Consider the following 17,552-nt stretch of genomic DNA (forward strand, 5'->3'; position numbering starts at 1 on the left):
AATGTTTACATCCAAGAAGTTGTATTTTTAATAAGTGCTCTTGGATTCCTGCATTTGGGCAGGACTATTCAATGCTTATGATTTCAGTGGAGATTCTCTTAAGAGAGAACTAGTATTACAGTTAAGAAACCATTCCTTGCTTTTGTACTAGATCAGTATTAAACAGAAGTATGATTTCATATTTGTGGCATGAGGAAGTAATACCTAGAAAATTAGTTGCCCTGCAAAGAAGTCTGAGTGAAACTTGTTTATTGATTTAATTTATTTAGGTCGAGCCTAGGCAGCGCCTGCACTGTCTGTTTGAGACATGCTGTATTCACTCTGTGGGCTTACAGCCCACCAATTGCCTTTTTATTCGCCCCTTCGATTGTCGTTCAAAAATGCATGCTTGCGGCTAATCCTTCCTTTTTATCCCTCCTTGTGTTTAGGTTTCTTACCACAAAGCACCGCCCAATTACTGTTAACATTACGGTGTTTGTGTTTATTTGGGAGGCTGTTTTTCCTTTGATTCCTACTAGTGTCCCTGTTTGCTAGTCTCGGGCGGTTCAGCTTTGGCCCCTGTCATTAATCTCTCCGTTCAAATACTGAGATAAAATGTAAGACGCTGCAGACGCTGTGTTTGAAATAACCTTTTTTATTTTTTTTCTGATAGTGCGGGTATTTTCGCCAAATCCCTCCTGCCTCGCTGCTTGTTGCTTTAACAAGCCTCTGTAACTGGACCTTCAGCAGCCCCATCTTGCTGCACAGTTATGGGGAAGGCTTAGGCAACTCCGTCACATTTTGACACTTTACATGAGCACTAGTTACGTTATGAAATGTCAATTTATTTTTGGGGGCATTTTTATAGAGCGCACACTCTAGCAGCAAATAACGACTCCATAAAGGCAAAAGTATATCCTTCAGAGGCGTCTTTTATCTCATATGTCTGAAATATTAATCTCTCTTGAAAGTATTCCATCCAGCGGTGAGACAAGTCTCTTCTCTTCTGGGCTCAATGGCATCCAGCATATTTCTGATGCCAAATGCCTATCTTCATATGAGGCCAATATAAGGGTGTCTGGAAGACCAGTGCAGTCAGTACTCTGGTAATTGGGCTTTAAGGGATGCCCTTTCATCAGGAGGATCCATCGTACAATATGGACAATTGAATTTACCGTAAGATTGCATGGACATTCTAAATGAGGCAAAACGTCCATCTACACATACTGACCCAAAGGTATGGAAGCACTTTACAAAAGCGCCAGTTAAATTACACACGATCAGGTTAATTGTTTTATTTTTAGGTGCACAAAGATTTTAAGTGCTGTTTATATATTATTTCCCCTCTACCTGACAAATGGTAGCATTTTGTTATTTCCAGTACTCCTATACCCAGGGGGCTGGGTCAGAGGCCGAGGCCGTGGGGTTGCTAGCAATCTAATGGTGCTAACAGTGTTTTAAATGGAAAACTCTAGAGATGGGTACCTGATCTCCGCCATTGAAAAGTACTTTAATGCTTTTTTTCTTTTCATAGGCTGTTCGATACTCTAGTGATGCAGTCACACACACAATGTTAGTGTTGTTGTGCTGTTGAGTTACATCAAGGTACTTCTCTTTTTGTCTGTGCGTTAAGGTCTTGGTTTGTGTCCATAAATGTTTACTGAGGCAACCATTTATTCCTGAATCACACAGCATGACCCTGTGTGTAGTAATTGTATAGCACCCCTAGCGGCACCGCACCCAGGATGATGTATTGCAGGCTAAACACTTCTAACATCCCAAAGGCGAGACCTATTGGCTATTCCAACACTTGTTCATTCAGTAAGGAGTTCATAAAGCTCTACATTTTCAAGTTTGCTTTCAAAAAAAGTTTTTCGTTTTGGAGACACTAAAGGAGGGTTTTTGATTGCTTGTTTCAATAAATGTTTTCACTTTTCCTCTAGTTGCATTTATTCTGCAATCAATTGTGATAATCTGGAAAAACAGCTGCTGCATGATACTGCTAGCCTTGATTTGTCAAGGTTTTAATCCAGGGCTGTTTTGTCAATCTCTTATCGGGCTACAGTTTCATCCTAAATTGTTGAGCTGAAGTGTTTTTATCTTGGTCCTGCATGGTTAAACTTCAGTGTGGCTCTTTCAGTCCTAGAATATGGTCTTCAACCCACCTGTCATTTGTATGTCAGTGCTGTAGTTATCCAGTGTAAGTTTGTCTGAGGGAACATATGCTAAGAAGTGGTTGATGTTTGTCTGATCACCAATCTTAGATGCTACTACCGCATTATATATTGCCATGTTTGCTATAATTTCTAGAGAAACAAATTCTACTTGTTTTTAATTTTTTTACACCTCCTCTTCTCCCACCATTCCTTAATCAGTGTGAAGAACCTAATCTAGGTATCTTGACCACTAATTAATTATCAGTGCACTTGCTGATTACTACTCTGGTCCAAAAATATTTGGACCTATAGTCGTTAATGGTGTGCTGTGCATCAGAGCAGTTATTCTCTGCCACCTGAATTATGCTAATTCTCTGCATACTTCAACCGAGCATCTCATGTCTTAAGATTGCAAAAGATTCAGAAAAAGCAGCGTGACTTTCTTGTCTGACGGTCAAACCAACACAAAATACCTTGCCCTGTAAGAGAGCCTATGACTAAATCTACACTTGCTGAAGAAGGCACTCTAGTGTCTGTGCCCCCATACAGGTGCTCACTACCGTGAAAGGAGCAAGTCTTGGTTATTCATAGCACCCATTTTGGGTGATTTCTTGAAATGTTTAACCTTCAATACCCTAAAAAACACCTGCAGGGAAGATGAGCAGTGTTTTAGCGTTTGCTCTCTTTGACCTTCACAGTTACACATTTAAGCCATTGTCTTGGAAAATATCTTTTTGTTGTCATCACGTCTGTTCCAAGCTTAATAAGATTCAGGATCTGAGGAGCCGTTCAAAACGTTTATTCTCAAAGACAAGGTGTTGGTAATGACCGTTTCAGAATCACTCTCAATGTGACATGCTGTTATCTGCTGATATGCAAAATAGGACGCATTCGGAGACCCTCCATTAAATGTTACACACAGTACTAAGGACTTTAGGCGTTTGATTCAGTTGTTTGTAGCATAGGATCAGTTTGATAAAGGACATGTCTTATCAAAATAATAATTAGCCAGATGGGGTGGGGGGCTCTTTTGTCAAAATGTGCTGTTAGAAATGCTATAAGATCCCTAACGGAGGAAGTTACTGATCATTTGGTTTAGCAATATGAATGTCACTGTGGCCATTCTTGCAAATGTATTTTTTCAGTCAGTTTTTAAGGCAGTGACTTGTAAAACTGTGCTGCATCTTCTAACACACTTGTTATGTTTATATTAAAGCTGGAACTGTATAACTGGCACATGTGGGACTGGCTGTAGTGAGGGCACTATGTTGGTAACGCCTCATTTGTATTGTCCCTCTATACTGAAGTCCATGAACAAAACTTTATTTGACTTTAATGGTAGTCCTACAATTTTGGTACTTTCTTATATTTTTGTCCATCCCACCTCTCTTCTCCAGTAAGTCAAATACTCATTAGAATGTCTTTTATTCGAAGTTGTAAATCAATGACTTCGCCTTCCAAGGAGGAGCTGAAACAGATTTAGATGTTCACTGTCCGAGAAAGGAATACGCAGAAAAACAGGCAGCTGGGATTTTCTTGTTCACTCTAAACTTTTATGTATTTACGTACTGGAAATTCAAGCCTGATAGACCATATTTAACCCCTCCCCTGCGCTGAACGTTCCGCGCTGGTACGGAACGTTCTATTGCGCGGGTGGGGCCGCGACGTTCAGCGGACGTGCGCAGCACTACCGAGGTAGTGCCCGCGACGTCCGCTGAACGTGCACAGCACTTAACGGGTGAAAGCATACATAGGTATGTAGCATAATAATGCTGTTTTTCCTATATGAAGAGTACATTAAGAAAAGGCTAAAAAATCTGCTTGTGGTAAGCAACCATTACCACTGCCATGCTGTCCATTGTGTTTCACACATTTTAGAATTCCGCTTTATTTGGGGGAAAAATCCCGAGTGTGAAGAACTGAATTAAGGACCAGAGTTCTCAAGCAGCCCAAAAAATGCCTTTATAAGGGAAGCAATTCTTTTGAGAAACTGACTATTCTCCATGTGGATATCAGTCACCTTGGACTTACTCTCTATTTGTCTCAAAAGTAAAGCTATCTTTTATCAACTTGACTTCTTTATGTTAATTGTATTTTATTTCTTTCAGTTTATCAGATATTCTCCCAGCTCATTTGCTATTTCTATTAGCGCTGGTCTGTATAGGGAAAATCGAATTGGACTAATCTAATTATATTTTAACATTTTTAAAGTGATAGCCGTGTTGCTATTTTTTCTTTCAGGATTTATCAGCTCATCGAAGGAAAAAATGAGAAGCAGCAGCTGTTCAAAACATATGAAGGCTTAGAGGAAGTTGCAAAGAAATTAATGCACAATATCCTTTCATATCAAGATCAGTTCTCAGTTTCGAGTCAAGAACAATCTTTAATCATGTCTAAGATGGATGCTGATGTAAAGACTTTACATGATTCAATGTATTACGGAGAGGGTTGCCCCTTGCTTAGTGCCAAGGTAAGTTTTTTTTATATAGAAATAACTTGCATTTTAATGACTCTTCAAATATTAATCAAAAGTTGATGATTTTGAACTAAACTTTTCTTGTGTGTGCTACTGTTTTGAGAGATGTTCTTTATGTCTTTGGAAACATTTCTGTGTGTTAACTTATTTTTGTTAAGGTGATAACCCTAAGAGTCTAACTCCCTCACTGACTTCATCAAGGGCAGTTTCTGCAATAACAGAAATGGGTATAATGCAGAAGAAATCCAAAAGGTAGATGGGGTCAACGGTTTTATGTTGCAGCAGTAATGCCTTCCATGCAAAACAGCGACTCCTCCTTCCTTGCTGTTTGTTCAACCTCACGGTCCTGGAAGTTTTAATTGAATCGCTTATCCTAAAGAGGCAAATCACACAGTCCAAGTCCCTGTAAAAAAACATTAAAAAAACCCTCTGATGTAACCCCATCTACAAGATCTACCTATCTGTAGATCTTGCGGAGGGTGTTGAAGCAGGAGGAGAAGGCTGCGTTGACTTGCTTGGTCATTGAGAGCGTTGAGTCGAGGATGATTCCCAGGTTGCGTGTGTGGTCGGTGGGGGTCGGGGGTGCCCCCAGTGCCGTTGGCCACCAGGAGTCGTCCCAGGCTGACTGGTTGGAGCCGAGGATGAGGACCTCCAGCTTGTCCGAGTTCAGCTTCAAACGGCTGATCTTCATCCAGTCGGCGATGGCCTTCATTCCTTCATGGAGGTTGGCTTTGGCGGTGATGGGGTCCTTAGTGAGGGAGAGGATCAGTTGAGTGTCGTCGGCATAGGGGATTATGTTGAGGTCGTGCTGTCGGGTGACTTGTGCGAGCGGGGCCATGTAAATGTTGAACAGTGTTGGACTGAGGGAGGATTTTTGGGGTATGCCGCAGATGATCTCGGAGGTTTTGGAACCGGGGGAGGCGGACGCTCTGGGTTCTGCCGGAGAGGAAGGAGGTGGCCCATTCCAGAGCTTTGTCTCGGATCCCTGCAGCGTGGAGACATGCACGTAGTGTGCGGTGGCAGACTGTGTTGAAGGCGGCGGAGAGGTCTAGGAGGATGAGTGCTGCAGTCTCCCCGTTGTCTAGCAGGGTCCTGATGTCAGTGGCGGCGATGAGGGCGGCCTCGGTGCTGTGGTTGCTGCAGAACCCCGACTGGGAAGGGTCCAGGATTCTGTTCTCTTCGAGGTATCGGGTTAGATGTCTGTTACCGATTTTCTCGATGACCTTGGTCGGGAAGGGGAGCAGAGAGGTGGGTCGGAAGTTCTTGAGGTCTCTTGGGTCTGCCTTGGGTTTTGTGAGTAGGGAGTTTATCTCGGTGTGCTTCCAGCTCTCTGGGAAGGTCGCGGTCTCAAGGGATCAATCAATCAATCAATCAGAGACATTTATAGAGCGCACTACTTACCCGGAGGGTCTCCAGGCGCTTGGGTGGGGGGGGGGGGGGGGGGGTGGGTGCTGCTACTGCTCGAACAGCCAGGTCTTGAGCTTCTTCCTGAAGGAGAGGTGGTCTTGGGTCAGGCGCAGGTCGGGAGGGAGGGAGTTCCAGGTCTTGGCGGCCAGGTAGGAGAAGGACCTTCCTCCTGCTGTCGTTCTTCGGATGCGGGGGACGGCGGCGAGGGCGTGACTGGCTGATCGGAGGTGGCGTTTGGGAGCGTAGAAGTTGATGCGGTTGTTGAGGTAGCTCGGGCCTTGATCGTGTAGGGCTTTGTGTGCGTGGGTGAGTAGACGGAAGGTGATTCTTTTGTTGACGGGGAGCCAATGCAGGTCTCTCAGATGTCCGGAGATGTGGCTGTGCCGTGGGATGTCGAGGATGAGTCTGGCTGAGGTGTTCTGGATCCGCTGGAGTCTCTTCTGGAGCTTGGTGGTGGTTCCGGCGTAGAGGGTGTTGCCGTAGTCCAGTCGGCTGGTGACGAGGGCCTGGGTGACCGTCTTCCTGGTCTCGGTGGGGATCCACCGAAAGATCTTTCGTAGCATGCGCAGGATGTTGAAGCACGACGAGAAGAAGGGATAGATTGATGACGTTGTGTAGGTGCGGTGCGATGGAGATGCTTGCTTTGTTGAAGACGTGGTGCGGGAATGGGTCTGACAGAGCTGGAGTGGATTGTGCTCATGGTCTTGATGGTGTCATTGACATTCACGCTGGTCCAGGCTAGCAAGGGGACGTGGTTGATGGTGTGCGGAGGGTCTGTTGTGTTGAAGCTGTTGTGGATGTCTGCTATCTTGCGGTGTAAGAAGATGGCGAGGGACTCGCACAGGGCTTGCGATGGCGGGATGTCGTTGGTGTTGGAGCTGGGGTTGGAGAGTTCCTTTACGATGTTGAAGTGCTCCTTGCTGTCGTGTGCGTTGTTGTCGAGGCGGTCTTTGAAAGAGGTCTTCTTGGCAGCCCTGTTGAGGGGTTGCGGTTGCGGACGGCATCCTTGTGTGCTGCGTGGCTGTCCGTATTTTGTTCACTGTATCTTCTTCCTCTCCTCTTCCCTTTCCTACAACCGCAGGTGCTAGGTAGAAATCCCAAATCTCGGATTGAAAACAAAATCAAAAAGAACATTCAATAAAGTGTACTGCACCATACTGAAGGCATTTGGAGGCTTTTGAAGCGACTTGCAGTATTGTTGCTTCGTCCCTGCCACTGACCTCTGATGCAGGCGCGCAACACCCATTGTACTCACCGGGCTTCAGCCCCCCCCGTCGTTTGCGGCAGCCTGGCATGAGACAGATCCCGGGCACACACAAAGCCGCACCCAAACGTTTCACAGGTCTTTAAAAGACCATTTGAATGTTAATTAGGCCGTGCTGTTGTTTTACCCCTTGTTGGAGCCCCTGCAGCTCCACTCCGCCTACTGATTAAAGGTTCAGCCCCTCCCCCCCCCGAAATGTTTTCTTAGCCCCCCCCCGAAATTTGCCTCTAGTTGAGCCTCTGCTCTGATGTTTCTCTTGAATTTGCAATAGAGCTGTATGCACAAGAAAGCCCCCTAATTCCCTATTCCCATTACTCACGAGTGTGCACTTCACACACCCTCGCACTTGTTCTATCACCCTGAAGAGGCATATAAGGGAATCTGATTAAGGCTATGTGCATCTTCTAATCTTTTAGTAGCAACCACAGATACCACTAAAAATCAAGTAGCATTCTTGACAGTGGTACATATTGAGCATAGCCCAAGTGCCAGGACACTTCCGTAGTAGCATTAGGGGGTCAACTTTGGAGATCTCAATAGCCCACCTGCCTAATCATCCTCACCATGAGACAATAACTTGTTTGACCATCTGGAGGTATGGGACTACTGGCAGAGCATTGTTCAAAACCTGAGCATCTTTGTTACTTTGCTTATGCTGAAATGCTCCCAACACATATCATCGCATTCCCATGTCCCTGCTTAACATTTGTCAAAGGGAGAGAGCTCATTAGCCCTAATTCTACCCCAGGGGCTAAAGCCAATGTGCCATAATTCATTGCCTTCACTGTTTATGCCACAGCAGTTCTGGAGCAACACTGGACAGACTATGCTGTGCAGGCTTGGAGAAACCATAGAAGATCAATAGAAGCTGCTCTGTGGTGTTCATACTGCTGGTGAGCATTTCTGCGTTTCCTCACCTGGCTATCAGTATATCAATACTGTTATGCAGCAGCACTTTGCTGCTGGATAGGGCAGGCATCAATTTAGATCCATTAAACTAGCCTCCAGGTTTAGCTGACCATCTCCAGTACTAGTTTGCTTGAGTGCCTACAGAGTTCAAGGAAAGGAGGTGTCAAACTTAAATATTCCAAATGTGAATGCGCCATTTTAGGTGCGCTAAACTGGAATGAACCAATTCTGTAAAAAGCATAGTAAGCAATGAAGCATGATGTCAAGTCAGATGTACTTGCAACAAGACGGTGTAAAGAACTTCTCCTTGAGTAAAAGTGAAAAGTAAATGTCAAACGTTAAAAATATTGATTTGTAGGCCATCAGTTGTTACTGCATTTAGTTGGGAAATGTTGAGTTATACACCACAGTGCTTCGAAGAACTAGCAGTGAAATTGGTCCGTGATCTTCCAGTACAAATACTTGGTGCCAGTGATTTTGCAGCCGTCAAATTCCCTTTAACAGGAAATTTTGTATGCCATAACTGATATTATTATGTTAGAAAACCAAGATCTCCCACTTATAAAACTGGCGAATTTTTCCATTCCCTGGTTTCAGAAATTTGTTAAAATGGTGCTTTTCAAGTGGAAGTGACCCATCTCTGGCTTTGCTGACGACCTTCAAACACCAACAATGAAAGTAGTGCATGTGTTTATTTTCTCCCTTTAACATAGAGAGCAAAATTCTAGCCAAGACCCTCGATAATACATGTGTAAGGGTGGTCTCCACCTTAGTTCAGCCAGATCAGAATCGAGTTGTGCACAAATCCAATCTCTGGCTCCTATACTTTGTTGTTGGATTGTTCTTGTGAGCTGTTTGATTGCTCAGATGGCAGATTTTTGTTTACTGGCGACCTCCTGGCAGCGTGGGATTTAGTTGGCTCAGACCGCAGCACTGATGGAACTTCCATCATGGCACCTGATGAGCATATTGAAATTATGGGATTTATGCACATGTAACCACATAAAAACCTTTGTTGATTTAAGGGCAGACTTTGTTTGCGCTGCAGTCCGTTTTAACTCCTTCGCTGCGGCGGCTATTCCGCCGCAGCGCTAAGGGTGCGGGGGGGCCGTGCGGCACTCACACACTGGTGACGGAACTGCTCCGTCACCAGCCTCGGGTGAGCTGTGCTGATGACGGAGCGGTTTCGTAGGGCCCCTCCCGCTCAATAGAATGCGCCGCGCAGGCGCGTCGGGCGGGCCATGACTGAACCGCTCCGTCATCAGCACAGCGCCACCACGGCTGATGACGGAGCGGTTCCATCATCAGCATCGATGTGGTTAATGATTATATTATGAACTTGATACAAATTGAGGAGCCCACACCTCCCTCCCTGAGTTTAGCTCATTAAAAGCTAAACTTACTACGTATAGCCGATGGAGGTGAAAATGATCCAAGTGACAGTGATATCAGCTAGACCACGCTTGGTACAGCTCATATCTTCATATGAGGAGCACCTTGGCCGCTGTGGCACATTTCAAGAATGCACTGTATGCCAATTTTGTTAGATGCAATTTAGAACACTGGGTCTCTCACCTCACTGGCGCAATATATAATCGAAGGAGTGACCATAAGCCTGAATAGTTTTGTACTCTTCTAGCGTTTTACCTTCCAGGAGGCCATTTATGTTGTTAGACTATTGAGAAGGGCTTCCCTCCCGTCAGGCAGGGTATACAACATACTTTATCCCTTTAAATGATTTTTAGGTCGAGATGTAATCCTTTTCTGGAATTAACTACATTCACCCTCTTTGCAGACATTTCCCGCTTCAGTTCTTCAATGTAGTAGGAAACTCCCTCTTCCCCCCCAAAAAAAAATTATAGTTTGCAACACAACAGTTTAAATTGTGTTTGAGAGCAAAAATGGGAATTCTAAGCATAACCCAAAGTTCAAGTTTTGCACATTTTATGATCAATATACCTTTGCAACAGATCACTAGGCCTAACATTCAAACAATGTTTAGTTACTTATCGAAAGTGGCCACTCTGGTCTTGAGGCAGTTCTAGGTTACTGTGATTTATTTGTAACAATTGGAGTTGTTTTGCAATGGTATACTAGAGGACAGTACTATTGAACCTGAAACTGGATAACCAAGTACTTCCTTTTAGCACTTAAATGCCTCAGGGTAGTGAAAAATAACCTTTCAAGGATATGATGTAGTTAACTGTGTAAAAGAAAATCCTTTAATATGCACAATAATGTACAACTTGTAAAATAATAACACACCTGATGGTTCCTTCCTTGCTAGAAATATTACCCAAACTCTGTTAAACGTGCTAGGTGCTATAAAAAGATTAATTTAATGTTTGAGAAGCCAGAGTTGTCCTCAACCTCTGAACAGCAGTCCGTTGCATTTGTGAAAGGACCAGGTTAACAGTACCACCAGAATTCCAATATCCTATTCTTGGACTTCAAAGGGCAAACTTCTACTTTGCACAGCAGTGAATTTGGTTTCATGTGCTGGCGCTAAAATGTGGATGGGTATTGATGCACCTACCACAAGATCCTGCACAAGATCTAAAGAACTGCCCGCTGCCTACTTCGAAACAGCATAGTTCTCACCCAAGTCTGCTAAGCAAAACAGTCTTTCTGGGATGCAGAGACAGATTTTGGTGTCTGAGCAGTCCGTTGGAGACAACTAGCCATATGAGTCGGTCAGGGGGGGTGGCTGATTCTTATGCTGGTGCACGGGAAACCTCTCCCGGACATGAAAAGGATTGATAGCTCTTTCTCGATTCTGTGGGTGGTTGTGCATGGCCGTTTTTAGTTGGTGGAGCAATTTGTTTGGTTAATTCCGATAACGAATGAGACTCCTCCATGCTAACTAGTTACGTGACCCCCATCTGTTTGTTCTACAAGTAATGTTTATTGTTAAATTACTGTGTAATGATTGTACGGATAAAGGAATTGAGCACTACCCGACTGAACCATTTTGTATACTATAAAATGCACCAGAATGGGAACTTTTTAGGGGCATCCAGGTCCAATAAATTTTGGTGCCAGGGGTCTATACAAGATTAGATATTCTGGCACAAGTCACGGGCAACAACAAGGCAAAGCTAAAGACGGTGTACCTTGCCAGTTATGCACTAGGGGTTTAAATGCCTACAACTTTGGAAACTTTTTGGTTAGAAAGATGAAGGTTTCGAACCCAGGACAACCTCCTTTGACAAGCTCACCAAATCAGGACCTAGATCATTTGGTCAACAGGCCTCCAGGCTTCATTGGATGGCAAGTACACTTCCTGAAAGATGCAATCCAGCATATTCTCAACAGACAGCAGTCTCTTTTTACATATGCCAGTCCCAGCAGTACTCCTCTCAAATCTTTGGTCCGTGCTTGGTCTCCGCTTATCAGGGCAGTAGTGACTTGCAGAGTCCTGTCCCTGGATCAAAAGTTCTTCCAAGCAACACTGGTGAACAACTTCTTAGATCATTGAAAAAAGTACTGTTAAACAGACGCAGTTTTTATCTGTAGGGTGTTTGCAAGCTTATCCAGTCTCAGATGGGCATGACGACTGTGTGACATGAAACTAGATTCCTCTGTTGCAGCTTGCTTCAGGAAGAGTGGAAGGGGTTGCTAAAGCGCTTGCAAAAGCTCTGCGACTACTGCAGAGTACCGGAACAATTGTACTTTAAGTTAGAAGGGAGGTAGTTGGTAAAGAGACCTGGGAAGTATTTGCACAAAGCCAGCCATTGTTTTAAAAGCCACACTTAAGAGTGTAATGGATTGCTCATTCATTCATTTAATGAGAATTGCACATGCACCATGTGCCCGAATACCTCCTCCAAAACCATGTTCATACAGATGTATACATACACCAGTCACACACATCCCAAATGTTTTAATTGAACTGAAATTGGTGATAATGGGGATGACCAGCGGCCGCACCTTGTGGGCAATATTGAAAAATTTAAATAGTTGCTACGCTCAACCTCCCTTGAAGGCACCGCCCAACCTCTCTAACACTAAACAATACAAACAATTTAGGAAGGAGCGTATTAGTAATTCACATTAGTATTTATGCACAAAAAAACGTCTTCTGGATGTATTCAATGAAGTCTTTATTCTTTGAATTCTGTAGTTTTCAAATGATTACAAATGTAAATTCAACAGCCAACGCGTTTCATCCCTTAATGGGACTTCCTCAGGGCTGTAGAAAAACAAAATGAAGAACAAAAAGAGGGGTCACCAAGAATGTTCATTTAGACACAATAAGAAACTTTACAAAGATTTCTATCCACATATTCACAAATAAATGGTGACATGAGTAGAATCAAAAAGGATCGCCAAGAATATTCGTCTTGACACAATATGTAGCTTTACAAAAACTTCTATCCGCATATTAGCAAAACAAGGATAACATGAGCAACATACATAGTGCTATTCAATCTCCTCTGTACATCAAATAAACCGGGTCAATTGCAAATATGTATACACATTTCACAAGACTGTTCATCTCTATGTTTGAAATCGCTACCTCCTGCAGCTACCCGAGCATTACTGCCTATTGAACATTCTAAATATGCATTGAACCTATTTTGTATGAATCAGTTCTCTTCAATCCATAATCCATTAAACCATAGATCTTCAAACTGTGGGGCGCGCCCCTCTGGGGGGGCGCAGCATCCCTCCGGGGGGCGCGCACTTCACCTTTTATTGTTGCTTTCAGGCGCCTTGTATCTCAGCCCGGCTGCTGCAGCCCCAGCTGCTGGGGGCTGGGCTGAGAGTGTCTGGAGTCACAGGTCTTTAGAGGCCAGAGGCACAACGATTTCAGGGGTGGTGGGGAGTGGGAGGGGGGCTAATTCTCCCAGTAATAGGAAGAGTGGAGATTCAGGGGCTCTAAGAATGGGTTAAAAACAAAGCCTCATTAACGTGTAAATGGTCTTTCAAATACCTGTAAAGTGCTTGTCAGTATACAAAGTGGGAAAAAATGCTCACATTCTTTGGCCATCTGATCATCAGAATACACTCAGCCCCCAGCAAACCCACAATCTCGGAAACCCGTTGCTGATTGCAGGAACATCTTAAGGATTTTGGGGGCCCTGGGCCAAACTTATTTTGAGGGCCCCTATTCAGAACAGCTTTAAGTTTATAATTCAATTTCAGCTCCAAATACCCTCCTTAGCCAGGTTACTGGCGGTGAACAGGCAGACACAGATACCACTGTCTTTGGTTATGAATCTGCAGCACATGCTGGACGATTATAATCGCAGATTCCCACCGTCTAGGCCTGTTTCTCCAGTGCCGCAACCTCCTCCACAGCCTCCAATTCCTGCACCATTTCCACCCAGGTCACCAGTGCGTATCCAGCAGGATACGGTTAATGAGGATCAAGACCCTCACAACACAGATCAGAATGATGATGATGATGGCCTTCAAGAGTGGGACGATTACAGGGCTCAAACACCTTCAACCCCACCAACGTCGCCAATACCTTCGCCTCCTGTGGACATAAGCAGTTTTCATAACTTAATGGTCTGCGCTGCTAAGAGGTTTCACCTCACTTTAGAAGTCCAACAGACTGATTGTTTTCTTTATGATTTCAAAGACTTACCTCAAAGGCAAGCTCGCACTATTCCGATAATCAACCATATCTGGGAGGAAGGTCTCAAATTGATGGAGCAACCAAATTCGATCCCAGCTGTCTTACCAAGGCTTGATAAAAAGTATAAGGCGCCAGCAGATTCTCCGGTATGCCTAGTGTCACAGCCTAAGGCGGATTCCGTAATTACCCAGGCAGCTCAAAAAAGGTCCCGCAATCCTTCCACACCTCTCACATCTCCCCCTGATCAGGAAGGCCGCAAGCTGGACTCCATAGGGAAAAAGTTTACCACCATGGAAGCCACGACTGTAAGGGTGGCTAATTCTTTGGCTATTCTTGGGCGTTCTGACCGCCAAATGTGGTCTGAAATTGCAGCATTACTTCCACAATTACCGGATGCCATCTGTGCAGAAGCACTAGCCATCATTCAAGAGGGAGAAAAGATCTCTTCAGAGATCATTGACTGCGCCCTTGATATCTCCTCTACGGGATTCAGGAATTGGCTGGGGCTGCTGTTTTGAGGCGTCAAGGCTGGTTAAAATCAACAACATTTCGCCCGGAAGTTCAGGCTAGAGTACTCGATCTACCATATGACGGTGATTCGCTCTTCGGCAAACATGTCGACGATGTCCTCGAATCAATAAAAAAGGATACAGATACGGCCAAGGCTTTAGCAACCCTTCAGTATAGAAAACGGCCATGTCGAGGAACACGGGGTAGAGGCGGCAATTCTTCCACTTTTCGTGGATCACACCAATATCACTCTTACAATGAAAACCGTCAAAGGAATACTTACCAGTCCCAAAATCGACAGACTTCCTCCAGACCATACGAGAGGAAAACCACATACAGAGGTGGTTCAAATGCAAAGAAACAGTGACAGTCCCAGCGTCAACCTTCCACCGACTGTAAAAATTGGAGGACGAATCTCCAATTACATCTTGAATTGGTCCAACATCACCTCCGATCAATGGGTCCTAGATGTGATTTCAAAAGGACATACCCTTGAATTTACAAAATTTCCTCCCAATCGCCCTCCTACTGGTCCGCCCCCTCCCCATTTCGAGGAACTATTGGCTCAAGTCAAATTAATGATCAGAAAAGGTGCTATCGAGGTGGTACTGCAAGGCCAGCAAGGCAAAGGGTTTTACTCCCGCTTCTTTTTAGTCAAGAAAAAGTCGGGAGAGTGGCACCCCATTTTGGACTTACGGGCCCTAAACAAATTTATCACGTCAAAAACATTTCAAATGTTGACCCTGCTTCAAAGTTTGAATTATCTCAATCCCGGAGAGTTCTTCTCCACAATCGACCTCAAGGACGCATACTTTCACGTGCCGATTCACCCCAGGCACAGAAAGTATCTCTGTTTTACAGTCGGACACCTACACTTTCGATTATGAGTACTGCCTTTTGGCCTACGCTCAGCACCGAGGGTCTTTACCAAGATCATGGCTCCGGTAGCTGCATTTCTGCTAGTACAAAACATTCAATTTTATCCATACCTGGAGGACTGTCTTATAAAGGCCCTGAACCTCCAGCTGGCAAATCAGCACACTCAGGTTTGCATCTCTCTCTTTCAAAACTTGGGCCTTTCCATCAATTGCCAGAAGTCACACTTTCGCCCGTCTCAGCAGCGAGATTTTCTAAGAGCCTCACTAGATTCTCGGCTTGCAAAGGTTTTCGTCTCCCAGGAAAGACAGGACCGCATGCTCAAGATGGTACAATTCCTGCAGTCAAAGCTGTACGTTTCTTCTGGATGTTGAAATCATTCCTGGGCATGGCTTCCTCGTGCATACAGTTGATCCCCTACTGCAGGCTACATATGAGGGTTGTTCAAGAGGAACTAGACAAGCAGTGGAAGCAGATTTCAGGGTTGTTCAACGACAGGATCCTTCTCACGCCCCGCATTCAGGGGGCACTGGAATGGTGGTCTCACCCTTCGAACATATCCATGGGTCGGCCTTTTCATGACACAACTCCGACTCTGACGCTTACAACCGATGCGTCCCTAGAGGGTTGGGGAGCGCACATCGAAGGAATGTCTGTAAAAGGAAAGTGGACTGCAATCCAGCGCACTTGGCATATAAACCGCCTAGAGCTTCTTGCAATCTTCCTTGCCCTGAGATCTTTCCAGAGGATAGTGCAGGGCCAATCTCTGCTGGTGAGAACAGACAACACTACCAGCATGCACTACCTAAACAAGCAGGGCGGCACGAGGTCCCTTCTGCTTTCCCGACGAGCACAGGAAATATGGGACTGGGCGATTCGTTATCAAGTTCATCTTACAGCCATCCATGTGCCGGGTGTTTCCAATGTTCTGGCGGACTCACTCAGCAGATCTCTCTCGGACAATCACGAGTGGGAACTCAACCAACCAACTCTCGAGTTAATTTTCCATCAGTGGGTCCAGCCGCAGAGGGATCTCTTTGCGACTGCTGCAAACAGGAAATGCCAATGCTTTGCAAGTCGTCATCCCCACAGAGAGTCGAGCGGAAATGCATTTTTGATCAACTGGTCGAACAAATTCATCTACGCTTTCCCTCCACTTTCTCTGATTCTGCGCCTGTTGCACAGGATGAGGCTTCAACCCTGTCATGTCATCCTGATCGCACCCAAGTGGCCGCGGCGCCCATGGTTCTCGGACCTTCTCTTGTTTTCCCAGACCGAACCAATATCGCTTCATCCTCTGCCTCACCTCCTCACGATGAAGCAAGGGCAGATTTGCCACCCAGATTTGGCATATCTCCAGCTCCATGCCTGGAACCTGAACACAATGAATTTGCACGTCTAACCATCAACGCAGATTGCAGAGAGGTGTTGGCTCCCGCTCGCACTCCATCCACCATTAAAACCTATCAGCTGAAGTGGAAGCATTTCTGTGTTTGGTGCCACACCAAGGCTTTGGATCCAATGACCGCCAAACCGGAACAGATCCTGCCTTTTTTCCTATCCCTTGCAAAGTCAGGACTTTCTCACTCCACTCTTAAGGTGTTTCTGGCAGCACTTTCCTGCTTCCGTCATGATGGCTCCACATCACTGTATTCCTCTAGAGTCATCCAACAGTTTTTCAAAGGCCTCTTCCGGGTGTTTACACCCATTCGTCGCCGTGCTGTGGTTCTCCAGTATTGGTGTCTTTCATAGATTCACATGCGACCCTCCCTTCCTCCCCTCAGAGGCTCTTTTCTCCTCAGGCACTTTTGGTTACTTTGTGCTACGAAAATCTGAGGACTTGGGCTTCTGAGGAGAAGGTTCTAAAGGGAGCTACAGCCTGATTGGCTAGAATGTGGACCAAAACATAATGACACTGATAAGTTACTAAAGTGAGTTCTCCCTTAGGCTTTCTATGGGCCTATTCTGTTCTATGGTACTTTTAAACTTGAGATATTTTACTGCATTATATGTATGTATATATGTAATTATGGTATTTTTTCATGTATATATGCATATATTACTGCTATTCTATGTGCTGTGGAACTCCCACTTCGACGGGGAATATTCAAGCATGTGAATCTATGAAAGACACCAATACTGGAGAACCACAGTTTACAGGTAAGTAACTTATGTTCCTATCAGTTATACACATTGTTAAAACATCATACTTTTCCTGGCATTAGTTGAATTATATAAAAAAAAAGTAGCAGTAAAAAACATGTCTGGGTTTTGCATATTAAAAATCCGCTTCATCTACAGTACAAATACCATTTTTTATGAACAAGGGTTTTAGGTAGGCTATACGAAAATTCATGTAAAGATTATAGATGAGAAGAAAGTGCAATG

The 17,552-nt window shown here is 44.7% G+C and overlaps 1 protein-coding gene across 1 annotated transcript in view; it reads left to right on the plus strand.

Annotated features, from left to right (window-relative positions):
- Nucleotides 1-17,552, plus strand: part of HAUS3 (HAUS augmin like complex subunit 3) — a 117,647-nt gene that overhangs the window by 86,645 nt on the left and 13,450 nt on the right. Inside the window, exon 5 of the mRNA XM_086964202.1 lies at nt 4,377-4,605. Within this exon, the coding sequence (XP_086820328.1) occupies nt 4,377-4,605 (229 nt within the window). The remainder of the gene's footprint in view (nt 1-4,376; nt 4,606-17,552) is intronic.

This window comes from Lissotriton vulgaris, chromosome 3_2 (assembly GCF_964263255.1).
Source record: "Lissotriton vulgaris chromosome 3_2, aLisVul1.2, whole genome shotgun sequence".
NCBI lineage: Eukaryota > Metazoa > Chordata > Amphibia > Caudata > Salamandridae > Lissotriton > Lissotriton vulgaris.